This window comes from Oryzias latipes, chromosome 22 (genome assembly GCF_053564925.1).
Source record: "Oryzias latipes strain Hd-rR chromosome 22, Olatipes_Hd-rR_3.1".
Taxonomy (NCBI): Eukaryota; Metazoa; Chordata; class Actinopteri; order Beloniformes; family Adrianichthyidae; genus Oryzias; species Oryzias latipes.
In genome coordinates this window covers 8,088,842-8,108,197 of record NC_136258.1, presented here as the reverse complement: position 1 = coordinate 8,108,197, position 19,356 = coordinate 8,088,842, and the positions used below count along the sequence as shown (strand labels likewise).

General features: G+C 43.5%; 1 protein-coding gene across 5 annotated transcripts in view; it reads right to left on the bottom strand.

Annotated features, from left to right (window-relative positions):
- The window catches only part of fgfr3 (fibroblast growth factor receptor 3), a 67,648-nt gene extending 48,541 nt beyond the window's left edge, over positions 1-19,107 (bottom strand). For 4 of the 5 annotated variants that reach the window (XM_011490710.4, XM_078940804.1, XM_011490709.4 and 1 more), the window contains exons 1-2: positions 18,695-19,107; positions 15,978-16,203 (exon numbers count right to left, since the gene is read on the bottom strand). In XM_011490710.4, coding sequence (XP_011489012.1) covers positions 15,978-16,125 — 148 coding nt within the window. In that variant the 5' untranslated portion in view covers positions 16,126-16,203; positions 18,695-19,107. The remainder of the gene's footprint in view (positions 1-15,977; positions 16,204-18,694) is intronic. The other variant, XM_020713959.3, reaches the window with a different exon arrangement.
- Positions 19,108-19,356: the final 249 nt, after the last annotated feature.

Sequence of the window (19,356 nt, the reverse complement as noted above, 5' to 3'; positions counted from 1 at the left end):
AATAAAGGCTGATATTATTCCCACATATTGATGTGCAGCCAGCCGAGTCACTGTGACTCAGAGGTAAATTCAATCCATGCGCTGTTCTCTCCGTCACGCAGCTAACCGGCTTTTCCAAACCCGTTGGTGATGGTGGATTTTTTCACGCTGCTTTTAACGATTGCTTTTAACTTGAAAGCTTCATCATATTGTAGCGGCGATCACGTGCACGTTGGGTCTAATGGCACCAAAGGATTCTGGGATGCGGCTGGGCATGCGTGTTTCGTTTTGTTGAACCATGACTGAAGTGTCTAAGACCTGAAGTGAGGTCCGTGCTGTGTGGCTTCTTAGAGGTGTGTTGAAAAAAAATGACTTGTGCTTGGTGTTAGAGAATTCAAACCATTCACTGTGTCCGAAAATACGTACACGGCGGCCGCCAATAAAATCCATAAATTAGCCGCGTCACTGAATAAGCTGCACGGCTGTAAGCGCAGGAAAAAAGTAGCGGCTTATAGTCCGGAAATTACGGTAGGCACGATCAATTTTTTATCCGTGCAATATGTACAGACTGTGTGACAAGAGCCTGTAGATTTGACTTTCCCGTGTCAACTTTAGTCCATACGACTAACAGTCACTCTGTTTCACTGATGAATGTATTTATTTACTGCCTTCTCAATAGAAAACATTTACTGTTACGGGCAGGAATTGAACCACAAGGTGTCATTTCTGAACCACTTCTCATCTAGATTTATGCAGCTTAAAGAGTTTCAGGAAAATCTCAGCTACTGGACTGAGCTGTGGTAAACTCTGCTTTGGAGGACCTCAGGAAGTCTATGGGTCGTGCTTTTCTCTATGTTGATTAATAATGCTGCTTGGACTTCACGCTCTGCTTCAGCCAGGCTTCTGTGCCGGAACAGACATCCACGCAAGCTTCAACAGGCAGCGGAGAGAGAGAGAGAGAGCATCATAAACACTGACAGATTACAGGCCTCTTTTTCTTAACAGGTACTTTTATTGAGTCTGGTCGGAAAGCAGCAGCAGATGCCTTTTCAGACCGTATCTGTGTTTAAAACTGCTTTTGAAAGTGATGGACTCCAGATGGCCTGGGGAGGCATTCATCTTTATCAAGCCCTCTTTTCCTCCTCCTCACTGCATTTAGCTAATAATACAACAAAGCAGTGATTCCAGCATGCTCTCAGACCAGCAGCAAACAGTTCTCTGAGAAATGTTGCAGGTAATCAGATGTTTACCTCTGCCGCTGCAGCAAACCTGAAAGAACGGGACCTGCTGCTTCTTCACGGCCCATTGGTGAGCATGTGTGTGGAGCAGAGATGCAATGCAATCTGCACGGCAAGCAGGTGGGATGTGGAAAACAAAAGAATGGATTTCATTGACAGAAACAAACGCTGTTTCAGCAGTTTGAGTCCGTTACTCTATGAACATTAATAAAGCTCCCATTCATTCCACTGGAGCTTCGTTCTTTTATCACTTCCTAACATATTCTTCTAGTTCTTTACTTAGGGAAACTTTAAATATCGGGATGTCTTTCTATAAATTGAAGGACCAGGAAGGGGCCTGCCCCTCTTCTGAGAGACCTTCACCCACTCGACAAACAGAGAGTGGGGTCAAAGGTGTTTTGGCTGCACAATATGAGGAAAACTTGCAATGTGCGATGTTAGTGGTCAATATTGTAACACATGAACAAGAACATTAAGAATATCCTTTTCGGGGTCACAGGGTTGTTGGAGTCTGTCCCGTCTACTTTTGGGTAAAGGCGTGGTGCACCCTGGGTGGGTTGCCAGTCTGTGGCCGGGCGCTGCAAACGTTTCATTTGAGTAAAAGTCAACATGACATTCAGTATAGTCCAGGCATCTAAGATAAAAAGGCTCCTAACGATTGGTCAACCACATGAAGTGGTCCAGCCGCTTGGTCAAATGAGGGAAATTCCTTTGATTTGTTACATTTTTCAAGCTGCCATGAGATTGTTTTAGCACGTGTGTAGACATTTAAGGTAACTATTTATCACACCCTTTTTGCACTTTTGCGATGTATCGCACAGATTAGTATTAGGTCTGCACAATAAATCATAAATGTATCGTTATCACAGTATAAAGCCATGCAATATGCATATCCCAAAAGATGGTGAGAATTGCAATAAATGGTTACCTTAAATGTGCTAAAACAATCTTATGGCAGAATCAAATAAATCCATTTATGCATTTGACCAATCAGATGGAGCCCCTTCGTGTAGGATGTTCGCCTCCCATGGAGACTAGGGTGATTTGGAGTATAATTTAAGTTATGTTGACTCTTATTGAAATTAAACTGTTGCAGTAAAATGGAATTTTAGTTTTTGTTTTTTTTGATATTTGCTCAAGTCTCCCAAATTATATCGCCGTCGCAATGTTGATCACTAATATCGCAAGTTTTCCTCATATAGTGCAGCCCTAGCGATGATAACATTTCGATTTTCTGTGCAGGATGCGGCCTGAAAACCAAGCGGTGGTGATATTTCTTGTTTCAGAGCAGCGGACTCTTTCCACCAACAGACTCGCCAACTTTCACTTCCTCTGCTGCAAAACTGGACCTGCTGCCAACCATTTGGCAAACCCACCACAAGGCAGCATCACACGACCTTCAAGCAGAATCTGTCTCCCTTTTCCACACCCACCCCCCAGCCCTCTCCATAAAGGCTCATTTCTCTCTCTCCATTTCACAGCTATGCCGATTGTAAATCCCGCTCCAAAGGCTCCCTCTTCTTTACACTCCTCTTTTTTTCTAAAGCGTGCAGAGAAAACCCCTAATCTCTGTTTAATATGGTTTGGCCGGATGTAAATACCTCCAGACAATGAGCCTAATCTGGGCCAGGCCAACAACCTCACACTGCTGTCGGAGAAGCCTGCCAGGAGGAGGCGGCGAGAAATGAGGGATGGCTTGGTGCGGATCAAGGAGGAGGTGAAAAAAGGAACAGAGGAGGGAGGGAGGGAGGATTTCTCCAGCTTGTCGCCTCTTTTCTTCCTCGAGCTGCGTTTTATTAAGAACCCTCAAATTCAAGTTAAAGATAGACGTCGCCTCTAAACACCCCGCCCCGGCCTTTGCCAGGTTCGCCCACCCCCCTTTCCAGCCCAGCGGCGCTAACGAGCAACGGAAGCTACAGTACGTCCAGAGCATCTTGGCACCGTCCAATCGTTTTTGCTTCTTTCATACCCGCATCGTCTCCCTCACCTCCCCTCCATCCCTCCCAATAGGACCTGAGATTGGGCCGCGGTAATTGTCATTCCAAAGACGAACTGGCCTAGTTTCAATTCAGCAGACAAGTGTAAGAAACTCGGCCAACAAAAGCTAAGATGTCTGCAAATTAAGTGTGGGGCCAGTATACGACATACTCGCAGGTCCCTGAACAACCAATCAGATTACAAGAAAGTTCTAATGATGCAAACTACAACAAGTTTGCTGTATTTAAAAAAAAAGTTCTGTGCTTGTTGCATGTTTCATGAAGTTTCAGCAGCTCAGAAGCCCGAACTCAGTACAGGGATTACACAGAAAAGCCTTTGATGTAATCTGTTAGTCACTTCCAAAGACCATTATAATCTGATTAAGATAGTCTGTCTTTATTCAAATAATCTGGAGTAGGCTAATTGGATTACAATTATCTGTAATGTTTGCAATGAACTACATTTGTGGTTGAGAACTGTTGGATTGATGCTTTTTTGTCGCACGAGTCCAACATCTTTTCCGTGAGCTTTCCGATTTGCATCTGAAACGATCAGAAGCGAAGGTTCAAAGTGATGTTTGAAGATGTCCCAACGGCTGATGGAAAACATCTCCACACACTCTGACCCAGCAGAAGGAGACTCCTGATTGAAATGTTAAACTCTGGCCTTTCTCGACCCCTCCGAGACCCCCGGTCCCGACTTCCCATGTGTGACCTCCATCCGCCCCTCCCCACTCCGACACAGGCCCTGACAGCCTCCAGTAGAGATAAACTTCACTGGTGTGGCACTGACAGCAGCTCACAAACATCTACCTAATGGATTCAGTAATACCGACACTTTTACCATTACAACTGTGTTAAATGTTGCCACGGTCAGTCATTGTCAGACATCTACTCATAGTACTATGGGGGTTAAAAAACACAATAATACTTATAAAAATAACTATGGTATTTTGTTGCAAATTGTGTATTTTTTTGTCCCAGCGAGACAAGTTAAAGAAATTCACGTCTGCCTGTTTGTCTTTTCCCCTCTTGTCTCATAAACTCATTCGACTTCTTTAATTATACGTGGTATTTTTGCATTTACAAAGGAGACAGAAGCTGTGACGGAAACAAAAATGAAAATGTTATTCATTAAAGCAATGGAGCAGAACTAAAAGGCTGTGGGTAAATCAGTGTTGAAGGTAAGAAGTTTAAGCCGTGTTAGGATCTGATAACCAAGCGAGCACAAAGAGGAACTCTAAGCCGCAAGGTTATCTGTCTCAGAGAAACAAATCCCAACTTGAAACATGACTTTGGAAAGGTGAAGGCGAGGAATGTCGGCGATAGCATTTACAGCTCTGTTTATGACGGTGGGGGTCCCGTGACCTGCTGCAGCCACAAACACAGCCTCCGTCACGGCCCGCTGCCGACAGCCCGGCTAGCGCTTTTCCCTGGAACTGCTCCGGCCGGCTCTCCAGCGGGAAAACTAGAAACGCTTGTAGTGGTGAAGGGAACGTGCTGAAAGTGAAACAGTGCTGGAGTGTGTTTGCTCTTGAGAGCCACAGAGATGCAGTAAAGTCCCCCCCCCTCCCACCCGTCTGTCTTCCCTCCACTAACAACAAGCTGATCAGAGACAAGAGCCTCTGTTCAGGAGAAAGACCAACTGGAGGACAGTTGTTCCAAACATCTGTACCACACTTCTCACTGGGTCTCTGGAGTCAAAATGAGTGGAGTGAGCGTTGAAAAGGGCTTCCTGTGCGAATCCTGTTACAGTCTAACTGTTCATAAGAGTCCATCCGTGTCACTAGTGTAACACTTCACCTTCAAATCATCTGGCTTTTAGCAATAAACACACAGAACATAAGCAGGGATAGTGCTAAAGTTTACATCCTGGCATAAAACGTATCCAAAGAACGACAAAAACCAAAGAGAAATTTTAAATAAACATTCTCATTTGATGTATTTGCATCAAAACATGTTTAAGTTAATTTCCAGACTGAAATAACAGCCATAGTATTACGTAAAGTCCTACAGTGCTGCTGGTCTAGCTTTACATGCTCCAGGGGAGTTTTCTGTGTTAAACATTTGTTTATCTTGAGGCCGAGTCACACAGCCACTACAAACATGTTGCACATATTGCACGGATGAAAATTGGTCTTAAATGAATAAATGTGGGAAAAGGGGGGGGGGAGTCGTGGTCTTTATGTGAAATTTTCACAGATGTATCACAAATAAACCACGTCAAAACCACGAAAGAAAAAAAGAATAAACCACGCAAAGAAAGCGTGAATGAACTGTCCGTGATTATTGCGCTCTTTGTTTGCAATTTATTAGTGAGTCGCAAATCAATTATGTAAATTGAACATGATATGTGCGCTGTATACGTGATATAAGAGTTATACGTCATGCGTGAAAAGTCTGTTAGAACGGAGTTGGAAAGACACAAAAGTCAAGCACAACTGCGTATGATTTATGCAACAACCGAAACTCTCCACCGACATCTGTGCCCATCAATGACCGACGAAGGCAAGAAACACTCACAAACACTCAGTAGATGGATCACACAAGACCGAATGTCATACGAGGAAAATGCACAAAACGTATGCAACGGCTGTGCGACACGGCTTTTATCAAAGTGTTTATTCTCAGAGTAAAGTAGAGCCCAAATGAAATCGTGTTTTCTGTTACAAAATCGAGATGTTTTCTGCCTTTTATCAGTTCGAAAGGACGGGATCTGCCGGGTGTCAGACAGAAAACTAAAGCAGTTTCATCTGTGCGGCTCGAAGTCCTTCTTCAAGATAAGAGTCGCGGCTGACATCCTGACCCCCTCGGGATTTCTTAAGGAGGCTCAAACTCAAATACTGGAATCTGACCGGCAAACAAAGCCTGCAGACAGTTCAAAGAAACTGAAGAGAACAATGTTTCTCACCTAGAAACAAATGAAGCCCGCTATCACAGAACATGTTAGGGGTTCGAAATGTTTCAAATGTAGGTTATTTCAAGAAGTCAAAAGCGGAGTTGTAACCAGCAGCAAGCCCCACGGCTCTGTTTTGCAGGGAGAAAAAGGATTCCATTACACACTGCAGACGGCACGAGGGTTTATTATTTTAGCTCTCCTGGCACAATCACAGAGGAAGAGGCTGAGGGTGAGTTTGGTTTCAGTATTAGACGTGTCATCTGCACTGATGGAGAGCGATGGAAAGAAGACAGGCAGCTTTATGACATGTTTGGGCATTCTATTAACTGTTTAGAGAAGAAGAAGAAGAAGAGAGAGGAGGAGGATGAAAAGAACACATGTGTGAAAAGACATGCAGGTGAAGACGGAGAGAATTAATGAGAAAATAAGAGCATGGATGAGATAAAAGAAAGCACTCCCTGAAACAGGAGCAGGCTCTTTTGTTTGTTTCCAGAGATGGAAAGTGGAGGGAGTGAAGGATGAGAATTTACTGGCCTCCAGGTTGCCAATGGTCAACAGCGACCGTCACGGCTCAAACTCACAGACGAGGCAGCATTTATGCACCGGAGTGACAGGAATAGTCAGCAGCTGGTGTCACAAGAACAATAACAGGCAGATTCAACAGAAAAAATAAGGACTTTCTTTTAGAAAGACCCAACATGCGAATCTGAAAAAAAAAACAGAAATCCCTCCAAAGTGCAAGAACACATGGAAACTTCAGGCGTGCTTTGATGACAGAGTGTTGGCTAAACTGTAGGAAGAAACAGTCCGGCAGTAAAAAAAACAGGCATTCATTTGCTTGCGCTGATTACAAGGTGGAAGTGTTACTAAAAAGGACACCAGATGTAAAATGATTTTTGGTTTGGTAAAAGTGTCAAATGAGCTGGAATCTTTGCAGAACAAGTATAGACATTTTCACACCAATGTTATCTGAACATCTTTTAACATCTTTATTTTTAGGGAGGCCAGCGGCACGGGTTATTTGAATTTACAAGAAGGAAAATGATAGTTTACATCAACATTTAGATAAAAATCAGAGGCTTTTTAAAAGACAGGAACTGTCTTGATGATAAGACTTTCAGCTTTAATGAGCTTTATTCAGATAAGTTAAGACATTTTTAGTTTAGTAGTTTGGATCATTTTAACCAAAGAAAATAGCAAAGCTGAAAAAGTGTTTTACTGTTTTATCCAAGCATTAGAGATAAGTCAGAGATAAAGTTCTATGGTTAAAAAAAATCTACTTTAACTGAATCAATCTTCAATCAAATTAGACTATTTATTAATTAAACTCAGAATTTGTTTTTAAAGTAATTTTATGTGTTTTTCAGGTTTCAATTTTTTATTAGTTCTTACTATAAGGGTTTTTAATTTTATGACTAAAGTTCCATAGTTTTTCAATTTGAATCACTAGTTTTGTGAAAACATTTTTATTTAACAAATAATTTTTAAAATGGAAAGTTAGGGGTTAATCAACTTAACTGATGAACCGATTTCTATTCCTATGATCCAACCAGATCAATCTGTCTGAGGCAGCATCAAATCAGCTTGACCTATACCATCATAAAGTCATGTCCAGATGAAATAACTCAATCAATATTGGAAAATACCATTGGGTTCATTTTACGTGATTCAGCAGAAACGGATCAGTCCATCATTCCAGTCCAATGTGTGGACAGACTTTGAATAAAGTCATGTGACCATCCAGTGTCTAGAATGTTCTAAGAATGTTCCCTTTGGATTCTTTGGATGTGGAAAAAACAACAGTGGGCTGAACTTTAGGAAACTAATATGTGAATGGATTTGACATTCATTCTAGTTTACTTGTTTGTTTGGACACATGTTTCATTTAAACTTGATGATCTGGAAGAAATCTGGAAAACTTCACTGTTCAGTAGCAGGAATTTCTGAGTCTCACTGCTGGAAGTTTGGATAAAGATGATCTGGATCCACTTTAGGTCAGAGAATCAGTTCGAACAAAATGAACCGATATCAACCACAAATTATGATAAGAATGACTTTTATGCTCAGATGAATCGTTACACCCATATAAGTGAGGGGAATGTGTTGAATGAATTGTAAATTGTTTGTCAGAGGACTATCAAAAATGAATGAAAACTCCCTCCAGATTCAGGCTGAAGGTTCTTTTAAAGGAGAAGACATTTGTAACCAAACCAGAAGAGCTCTGTAATTACCTGAACACACAACACCACAACACTAAGCTGCTGATCTTGGTAATTCCAGCTGAAGCCAGAAGGATTTCACACGTTTGCATTCTTATTGTGGTCATCTCAGGTTTTTCCAATCAAAGCCGCGTTCTTGTGAAGACCAGATTTTTTTATTTTTTATTCTTTAAAGTACAGAAGGATGTCCCTGCTTTTTCAGACGCATCTTGAGGGGAGTTTGGCAGATCAAGCCGGGATTGTCCCTCTTTCATCCTTGTGTTTACATGAAGCCATTGCTGCTCACCGCCTGTCATTTACTTTATCCCAGCTTGAGCTTTTACAAGGCAGCCAGCTCAAAGTATAACGTAGGACGTCAGACAGGACTCGCATAGGGTATATGAAACATTTGCATTTACTAATGTATCCCAACAATTCAGCCACAATAACAAAGATGACATTAGCTGTGTTTCCATTGACTATGATATTATGCAAATTGGATTTACAATAATAAATTTGCCTAATGGAAACACAACAATTTAGAAAAAACTCGCATTTATCGAATAAAAACGCCGACGTCTCCTGTGATAGATGATGATGAGGGCCAGCGCCGTGGCAGACATGTGAATGTGGATCTGCTGTCAATCAAAGTATTGGTCAACATGTGAGTTGGTTTGTTTTTATTTGCATAATTAGGATTTAACTGAAACAGTATAATTGCAAAGTTGTGTTTTTTCTACATTTCGATAGTTTTGTGCATACGTGTGACAGCTAGCGAAGCAGAAAATTTTAGGTCTTTTTTTTTTTTGCATGTTTCCATCATTTAAATTCCAGTAGAAGACATTTTTAGTGGAATTCCATCAGAAAACCTTTTTGTTTCCACACATTCCTGTGATATCTGTTAAATATCTAAACACTTTCCTTGAGGGGAGCTTGTAATCAAAGTGCTGCTGCATGTCAACCCTGCTGTCAGCCAGAGGGCGAGGCGCTGGCCTGAACTGCAGCCAGAGGTGGAGCGGAGGACACGCACAGGTGTGTGGGAGACATGCAGCAGTGAGTGCATGCCCCACAGACATCATTAGGCTGAAGCAGGCAGCACACGCAGCTATCAAAGCACTCCCAAACTGATGGAGACGTGGAAACGGGCCGAAACAGGAGTGTGGGGAGATGCTGACATGAGCACGGAGAGGCGGAAAAGAGAGACAGAAAAAGCACTGCTTCAGAAAAAAAGGGGAGGGGGGTTAGAACAGATCATCCATAATTCATCGAATGGGAAACAAAGAATTTCAAAGGGCATTGATGAGTGTATTAATATCTAAAGTCCACACAGTGACCCGCTGATCCACTGCTGACGGTGCACGAGTAAAGCTTTGCGCTGGGATTATTTGATCTGACAGACTCATCAAGACGTCCAACAGACCAACAATGTGTCACACAGCCACAATTTGTGTATCGTCCACTTATGCGGTTTTTATTTTTTGATGTGTGCAGACGTCCGTGGAGGGTTTCAGCCGACGGGTCTTTACGCAAATTTCAGTTTTGAGCTGTTTAAATTTTTTGATGGGTTGAGAATTACGCAGTTTATGCGTATTTTACATAGTTTATATGCAATTATACCACAGTCAGGGTGAATACTAGATTCTGATTGGCTGCTGGGTGTAAACTAAAACGTGATAACCACACGCCTAAAAAAGTAGTTCTGGTCACATAGCATAAATGATCTGTATCACTGTGCTGGGTTCTTTAAAACAACTTTTATCTTTATCTTCTGGCCAAAAACAAGCGGTAAGACGTGAACTTTCTCTCTGAACTGATTCTTTATTCAATGCGTCGGGGACAACCAGCATATGTATATCGCTTTATATCACCGGACCTTGACTGCAGCGGTGCACGTTGCTGGGATAATGCACCACACCACGTAGTCTGCTTTTTGTAGAAAAAAAGTAAAAGTAACAAGAATAAAGGACTAGTTGGTCTTGTTGTTACACCTTGGTCACAGGGACACGGTGATTGGCCAATGATTGGCTGCAAAGCATGCTGGGAAACGTGACGTAGTGCTATTGTTGTTATGCTACGAGCTAAAGGTAAGTGTATTAGGCGAAGCAGCCAGCTTAATATGATATTTTTCAGATTTTAATCGAGAAAATCACAGATCGACCATTCTTGCTTTTATTTTTACCCCTATTGAATGCTCACAGAGACACGGAAGTAGCTGCAGGAAGCGGCTTTTTTGCAGCAAGATGACCGGAGGGCGTACCAGATGATGATCATGTGAACGTGAATACGATCGATGCTTTGTGCTTTTTAAAATAAATAAATCTGTTTTCTAAACATCCTCCGTGTCTTCAATGCAATGTAATGAGACACACACAGAGAGAAATGTGAAGGTATCTGCTGTAAATCTATGACGTAAATTAATAACAGGATATGATCATGATTGGCTATTCAGTTAGCATGTAGCCTAATAGCCTTCGAATGTAAAGCAACTGACTGCTAAAGTTAATAAAAGACAAGTCCTGAATATTATTATTCCTATTCGACCCTAAACTACAATATCAGCTGTCTGACAACAGACCAGCCAGTTGCCCAAATGCCGGCATACATCAAAGAGCTCTGCGGCGGAGCTAGTAGTAGCCTAGCAGGAGCTATCGTATGACAAAGCAGCCTAGTTATCATAAATCTTTTGATATTTTTCTTATATTCATTGAGACGGTAATAAAGTGATCATTTTTGTTTTCCATGTTCCTTTTTTGAACAAATATGGGTCACAGAGACACGGAAGTTACCGCTGAAAGCGGCTTTTGCCGGCGTACAGAGAGCATATCCGCGTGAATGACTTATGACGTGAATAATTACTGCGTTCGAACGGATTAATTATTGCGTTCGAACGAGTTAATCATTTCGAGGGAACGGAATAGTATTTGGAGGCAAAGCAATAGTATTTTGAGGGAACGCAATAGTATCTTATGGGAACGGAATAGTATTTCGTGCGAACGAGATATTAATCTGTGGGAACAAGATATATTTTTATATCTTAATGTCAGGACACGGGCTCCGTAGATTTCCGTATTTCTTTCCGTGGTTCATTCGTGATACATCTGTGAAAATTTCATGTAAAGGCCTAACTTTTCCCACTTTTTCCACGTATATTCACGTACGACCAACTTTTATCCGTGCTTTATGCATAAATGTGCGTAGTGGGTGTGGGACACGACCTTGGGAGAAAAAAACCACGACTTGACACGATGACCTTAATGAATCACTGCATTAGCAACTCGGTTGTCTTTTTCACTGTTTGATCATTATTTGAAGTTAAACAAGAGTAGAAAAGGAGGGGGAGTAAATCCAGCACATGAAATTTGTGGTGTGAAACAGAAGAAAGAAATCAACAAAGGGATAGAATTTTACCCCTAAATTCTCTGGATCAAGCCTGTGAAACAGAAACTGGGATTAATGTTTAACTTTCTTCCAGCACAGTGTTTCAAATGTCTACAGGGTTTGATGGAGTGCATGATAGACTGAGCATAGAGCAGCCATTGTTCAACACAAAGGTGTTCTCTAAACTTGTTTGTCTTCCTCTGTTTCCATGCAGACCAAGAGATTTCAGGATACTGTTGCCAGAGAAGTGAAGACAAAAAAAAAACACTTTAAAGGTTTCTTAGGTTTTCAGGAATGAAGCAGATTTCTATCAAACAAACGTGGGCCCACGCACACACAAACATAGATTTGCATAACTGGATGACAGGAGGGTAATGATGTTCCACGGTAAATGACAACCTCAAGATTTTCTTGAAAAACAGGCTCGCACAAGTGAGCTGGAAAGTACAAGAGCGTGTTTAAAGCCGAAAACAAGTAAAAACACGTTTTATTACCGCAGAAAAACAGAAACACAAGTAATTTACCGCAGCAGTCGACTGGAAGCGTGTCACAGTGTTTATTTCTCTTTGACCTATGTTTATGGTGCTGTAGGATCGGTTAATTGCTTTTTTTATTTTTAACTATGGTATGTCCACTTTGAAATTCTCAAACACCTGCCTAAACCCGAAATATACTTTACTTTCTTTTGGAGCAAAAGTTGAGGATGTCTGTGGAGGGTTTTGGCCGACGGGTCTTTACGTGAATTCGGTTTTGAGCTGTTCGACATTTCTGGTTGGTTGAGAATTACGCAGTTTACGAGTATTTTACGCAGTTAATATGCATTTGTTATGTAAATCTTACGCAATTGTGTGTGATTTTTGTGAGATGCATATGCAAATGTGTCTTTCCGCGACCGTTCCACGTATGTCTAATAGACTTCAGAAAAGTTATATCACGTATACGGCGCACATTTCACGTTAAAATTATGTAATTGGCACACAAATCACTAATAAATTGCACATAAACAATGATTACACACGGTTCATGTTCTACGTTAGTTTACGTGTTTTTTGCGTGGTTTATTTGTACTTCTGTGGTTTTAACGAGGTTCATTCCAGATCCAGCTGAGAAAATTTCACATAGAAAAACACAACTTTTCCCATTTTTTCCATGTATATTCACGTCTGTGTCATGATTTGAACTTGTCTTGTTTTTGGTCCTTGTTCTGTCTTGTTTCTGTTTCCTGTTTTATTTTGAAAGTCTCCTGTCTTGTCTGTTTTCTTGAGTTTTACTTCCTTTGGTCCCCATCAGCCCTGATCGTGTCCACCTGTGTCTTGTCTGCCCTGTCTGTATTTAAGTCTTGTCTCTGCCTTCCTCCTGTGTTGGTCCATTAGTGTTCCTGTTCTGGTGTTCTCGTCTTGTCATGCCAAGTTCCTTGTTCTCTTGCCACGTCACAGTGAGTTATGTTTCAGTTCTGAGATCCTGCTCTGCAGCGCTTTTCGTTTGTGTTTCGCATTAAACCCCTTTGCCCCTGATCCTCATGCCTCCGCCTCTGCGTCTGGGTCCAACCGGCTCTCAAGCCACCCTGCACCATGACAGTCTGACCAATTTTCATCAAGGCAATATACACTAAATGTTCGTTGTGGCTTTGTGACGCGGCCTTCTTGGTCATCCTGGCCTCTTTTGTTTTGAAGGAAAACCTGGAAATATTGCCAACCTTTTTTAAGAAATAAACAACGCTGCAGACTGACATTGGGATATTATGTCACCTTCTTCTTTAGCCAACGCTCGCACAAGGTTAGACGGAGGAAAAGGTTTGGGATTTATTCTAATAAACTTTGTTTGTGAACGCATTCTTCCTTAAAGATCGTGCAAGCTTCTGCAGAGCAAACTCTCCTCCTTAACATTCCCTGTGTTTTCATTTAAAGCCTGCCGTCCCTGAAAAAAAGGACACTTAACAAACATGCAGCAGAGCAGCTCCCGGGGGTCAGAGGTTACGTCCACACACGAATATGCAGATGCCCACCAATAAACTGTGGTGAATTAATGAAGGCAGGTAGACTCATTTTCAGCTCATCTCCTTAAATGATTATTTAGGGCTTCCTGTAAACTTTCAAGGACATTTCTGTCCTCAGCACACATTAATGCAACCCATAGACACACACACACACACACACAGTGTCACACACAGAACCTAAGTGACAACTTTGCAGCCCAGTGGCTGAGGGGAAATCGTGCCATCTGCCAGTAAACGACTGTCATTTTGCCCCCACTGCTCTTCCATCTGTGGACGCGGGGAGCGATGCTGGAAGCCAGAGAGCCGCAGGGGGGGGGGCGGCACGCAGGCCGGAGATGCCTTCCAGGTGCAAAGGTCGCTGTGGAGGGAGTCACTGCACTCCTATCCTCCATCCGACGCTTCAGAGAATCCAGGAACCGAAACTGATGAGGCCCAAGACTCTGATGCTTAAAAAAACTCTATCCGTTTCAATGTTGACTACTCCTTTAAGATCCTCAACATCATCATCATATTAATCATACTACATACTCATCATACTAAAGCGAGAGCAATTCTTTTGTCATTTACCTAAAATGTTGTGATTTTTTATCAAAGCTACAACAAGCCAAATACAAGTTCCTGCTGACAAAATGTGTTTATTTTGGTGCATTTAAACTTTATTAAATATAATGTTCTTCAGTGAAACGAGGCAGCAGCACCTGCAGGGCACAGTGGCTCGCACTACAAACTCAACCCACACATCTGGCTGCATTTTATTGGGCACTCGTCGCATAAGAAGTTTCAGATTTTTCAAATCTTGCAACCAAAACTTCTCATATGACCTACTAAAGCTCAGAACATCAACTGCTTCAGGAAACCAGCGGAGGTGTCGACAGACGCCGGCCTCCATGCCTCTTGATGAAACAAACTGAAGACCATCTGACAGCAGGACACACTAACCCTTGTGTTATCAGCACGTCGAATATGAAGAGATTCAATGCAGGAAAACGTGACAGACGTGAACAAGCTGAGAGCTCCTCGTGGACCTGCAGGTACCGGAGCGCCGCAGCCAGAACGCCGGGCTGTGGCGGCTCCCAGCAGGGAAAGCGACCAATGGCAATCGTTGGGAGTTTCCTCTGAGAGAGAGCCGGAGCAGACAGAGGAGGCACTATGAGGAGGGAAAGTCACACACCGGAGAAGGCTGGCAAGATCCGCCTGCAGCCAAGTACGTGTCAAAACCCAAGCATCTGTTAAGTGATGGAATTTCACCGGTTACGCAACACGTCGCACCAAAGCCGAGTTTGTCAGGTCTTCTCGCCATCATGGTAATGTTTGCAAAACACGCATGCATGAAGTGGAAAGATATACATTCTAGCCTGTTGGTTCTCAGCCTTAAGCTCACAGCCGCGCTCTGAGAAGCATGAAAGAGTTACAAAACGCCAAGAGAGAACCTCAACTCGCAGAGACGGGCGTCCTGAAAGCATCATCCTTCCTAATGCAGAGCGTGCAAAGTGTCTCGGTTGAAATAAGTTGGCTCAGAAAGAGATGACTGTGCTGTGTTTGGGGGGTTCGTGTGCGTTATGAAGAGATTAAAGCAAACAGTCGGAGTTTACTTTGGATTGATCTTTGGGTACGTCTGTCACCAGAACAAAGAGGCGAGTCTCGCTAAGCGCAGCAAAGCAAAGCAAGAAGAGTCCAATTAAATCCTCCTCTTGAAATAAAAAAAAAAAAAAAAAAAGGACCGCATTTACATGAACAATAAATGTCTTCTGAAACTTTTTCATTTGAAGTGGTGAACAAAGAGAAAACAGAGTGCTGTTCTAAGCAAATGTCAGACTCACAGAAAGTGACGCAAGTGATGAAGGGAGTAACAAAAAGAAGTAAACGCCGTCTTTTCTGGTTTCACATCAAAAAAGTCCTGAAGAGAGACAGCTGGAGCTGTGTGTGCTGCTGTGCTGCACAGAGTGTGATGCTTTTGTTGTGGCAGCAACAGAAATTCCATTAACAATTCATGAAAACAGCTGGAGCCGGCGCGCCATCAGGTTTGAAAATTCTGGGAATATTTCGCTAAATCAAACGTCTGTACATTAAAACTCAAATTTAAGAAAAGCTGAGAGACGACTGACGTTTTCGTGCAAACTGTGAAGTTGTACAATAATTGGATAAATTTAGAAAAATGTAAATTTGTCTGAACTGACACGCTTCAGCAGCAGATGAAAAAAAGCATTCCTGCTGCATTTAATGTCCTTAAGCTCTGTTTGGAGATGTCCCGCTGCAGCAGCAGCAGCGGCAGCGGCAGCACAGCCTGACCTCGGCTATGACGGCGCATCCTACCTGTGGGCTCAGCGGTGGGCAGCCTGGCCGGAGTGACGCAGAGAGGCAGGAGGAGACACAGCCAGAGGGATGGCCGCAGAGCCCTCATTCCTCTGGAAGGAGAGGTGCGGCGTAGAGCAGTGAGGCCCGGCTCCAGCTCAGGCGGCATCCTCCATCTGCATTCTCTCCAGCAGAACGGCCGCCGCAGGCGCTGCAGGACACCGTCCAACAACTCCCCACCACTGACCTGACAGACAAGAAAGTCCATTAGAGCTGGATAAGAAATGGAAGAGTTGGAGCTTTTGTCATAACATCACAGGCATCAAGAAAAGATATAACACAGCGGAGCGCCTCGGGGTGTACCCACATTCTATTTTGACATTCCACACAGATTTTAAGCATTAGGAGGAAAATCCCTCTTGTAGTTTTTCTCAGAACACGTGGTCGTTGAGATGTGCTCATTCTGATTCTAGGCTGAAGATTAACAGAGACGTCAGTTTTCCTCAGAAAAGAGAAGTGTGGCCTGACTTTCAGAACCGACCAACCTTTCAGAAGGACTCATTTCTGCTTGAGAAGCTCATCCGCATGCTTTCACGAGTGACTGACACTTTTACGGATCTTCCAGGAGGACGAGAAATACCAGGGTGCAGTTTAAAATAAGGACCGAGCGGCGCAGACGGGAGCTGATGAGGGGATGTGGTCTCCATCTGCTGGACCGGGGAGAAGCAGGAATGCACGGAGCTTTGCAGAAAAGCGGAGTGGCTTCCCTCCACACACGCAGGAGGGAGTCGTGCACGCAGCGTCCACAGAAAGGCTGCATTCAGTCTCAGCTAATGCACTTTTTTCTTCCTCTCCCAGAAGAAGCTTCCTTTTCGGTTAACTTGACAAGACCCTGCACTTCCACTGATTTAAACGCTGCAGCTTTTCATGTCCTCGGCTTTGAAAAGAAAAGACGCCCACTAACCAGTTACGGTTAGTTTCTACGGCATAAAAAGCTGTGCACCAAATCCAGATCTTCGAAAGCACACAACTCGTTTTGTCTGGCAAGCACGGAAGCACATGCATGGTTGTGTGTTCATGAAATAAAACTGTTGATAAGCCGTTAAAGATAGTTTCAGCCAAATTACAGATCTGTTTAGACAAGCAGCATGACATTCTCAAGCCATGTGAGAAACAATAAGGACTTGGAAGTGACTAATCGAGTGTCAGATGGTAGTTTAGACGAATCTGAAGGGGAGCCAAGTGTTGCAACATGACTGACTGCAAGGAGGTGAGACAAACTACCCGTCTGTGCCAGAGCAGTAGCTTATGTAGTAACACGTGATAAGGTTTCAGCGTTTTCGTTGTACTTAATTTTTGGGGTCACTATCATTTTGGCAGCGATGGAGAGGAAAAGCAGGATGAAGGCCCACAGGTGAGTTCTTTTGTAAATGTTGTTTTCAGTAAAAACACACCAGTGCTGCTGAAGGAGCTCAGAGGCAGAAGACGGTTCAAATCCCTGCCGTCCCGCTCCCTTCAGCAAGGATCAATGCGAGGTCACATGCTAATCACACCTCTGCAGAGAGTCGGCAGACTTCCATAATTAAGACGAAGCATCAGCAGCGGGTCTAAAAACATGCTTTAGGATTTTGTGAGAGAGAAGACCTTCAGCCTACTCCGATTTTCTCACATTTCTGCCCCCCTCAGGGCAGACATATCGATCGCCTGAAATCTGCAGGCCTTTGATTTATCAAACTGATATGAAGGAATTCAGTTCCACAAAAACCTCCTGTGAGTCCTGAGGAGGAGCAGATCTTCATCGCCAGAACACATCCTCACGTGCCTTTAACGCTTTACTGATGTCGGATCAGTCCTGGTCTACATCCCAAACCCACCAGCTTGGGTGAAGCCTTTTCATTCTTCTCTCAAAGCCTGAATCTGAAGAAGCCACTTCAGGATTTGAAAAGTTACCACGAGGCAAACTCAATGAAGCTCCACGGAGAGACTGACGCCAGAACGAGAAGATGATCAGACCCTCATTTGGAGCCGGAGGGGGCCCTGATGAAGAAGCTCACTGACAGGAGGGACTGGAATTCAGCAGCAGCTGTCTGTGACTTTCTTCTGTGTGCGGAGCGGCCGGAGTCGCATCTGAAGCCCACTGAGGCGCGCGCGCGTGAGGAGGAGGAAGACTGATCTGCTGCTGAAGGCGCACAGCCGCACACTTGGTTCGTAACGTTCTGAGAGAGGAAAAACATCCTCTGCTTGCTTTCAGAAGATACTCCAAATGCGTTAGAGAGGCAAATTGGACGGATGCGCAATGAATCTCACGTCCTCCCCAGAAAAGAGGTCGTTGTGGCCGCGGGCACGTCCTGAATGAAGCCCGGTGCTTAAAATTATTGACTTTATTAATTTATTCAGGGCGTAAGACGCATTCTTTCTTTCATTCTTTTTTTTTGGTCGGAAAAGTAAACACAAAACGGTAATTTAAAAAAATCACATTTAGGACAAAAAGACAAAATAAAGCAAAAACCCCCAGAATCTTTTTCCAAATCATCAGGTCCTCCCAGAGCCCAGCCGGAGCGGACGCAGCGTTTGCGCACTGACAGCAGAGCAGGCGCGCGAGCCGCTGCGCCACCTGACAACACGTCTCCAAACAAAAACCCGCTCCAAGCTGTCACTCTGACCCGTGTGAGACAGCATTGGTGTCCTCTGTGTCTCCCTAAGTCCACAAGTGACAAATGAAGGAAACTTGTTCTTACCGAGATGTTCGCGTTCTGACAGAACCAGGTTGTTCACAGAAACTCCAGCAACTAATTATTCACAAAGTCTTGACGTCCGCGCTTGGGAGAAAAAAGCGGCCAAAAATCCTCTTCAAAGCGCAAAAGCCACACTTGCAACTTCTCTATATTAATCCCGCCTCGCGAAGTCCAACGCGTTCAGGGCTCCAGAGCCTGACCATCCCGTCGTGCGCGGAGCGGCGTAAGGCGCGCGCGGTGACCGGGGCTCCGCTCCGGTCTCCGTTTGCTGCGCGTTTTGTCCGCAGTGATCCGGGGACTCGGACTGGCGGCTCTCCTGTGCTGCTCCCAGTGAAGTAGAGTTGTGAGGCGGTGAGCTGGAGTCGCAGCAGCTTTAGTAACAGCAGGGCGTTCCGAGTCTCACTTTCAAAATAAAAGTTGAATCAGTGACGCAATGCTTTTCAAACGTGAGAGTCTGCAGAATAGAATAGAATAGAACTTTATTAATGTCACGAGGAGAAAATGACCCAATATTGACGTTAGTTTCAGCCCAAAACAAGATCAGACAGAGAGAAATACGCACGTTTTTCCTCAATTATGTAACTGAATTTGTTCTTTTTGGAAACATTTTTTTTGTAAATATTTCATTTCAAGAAAAGCAATTGCTTTCCCATATATATTAGACG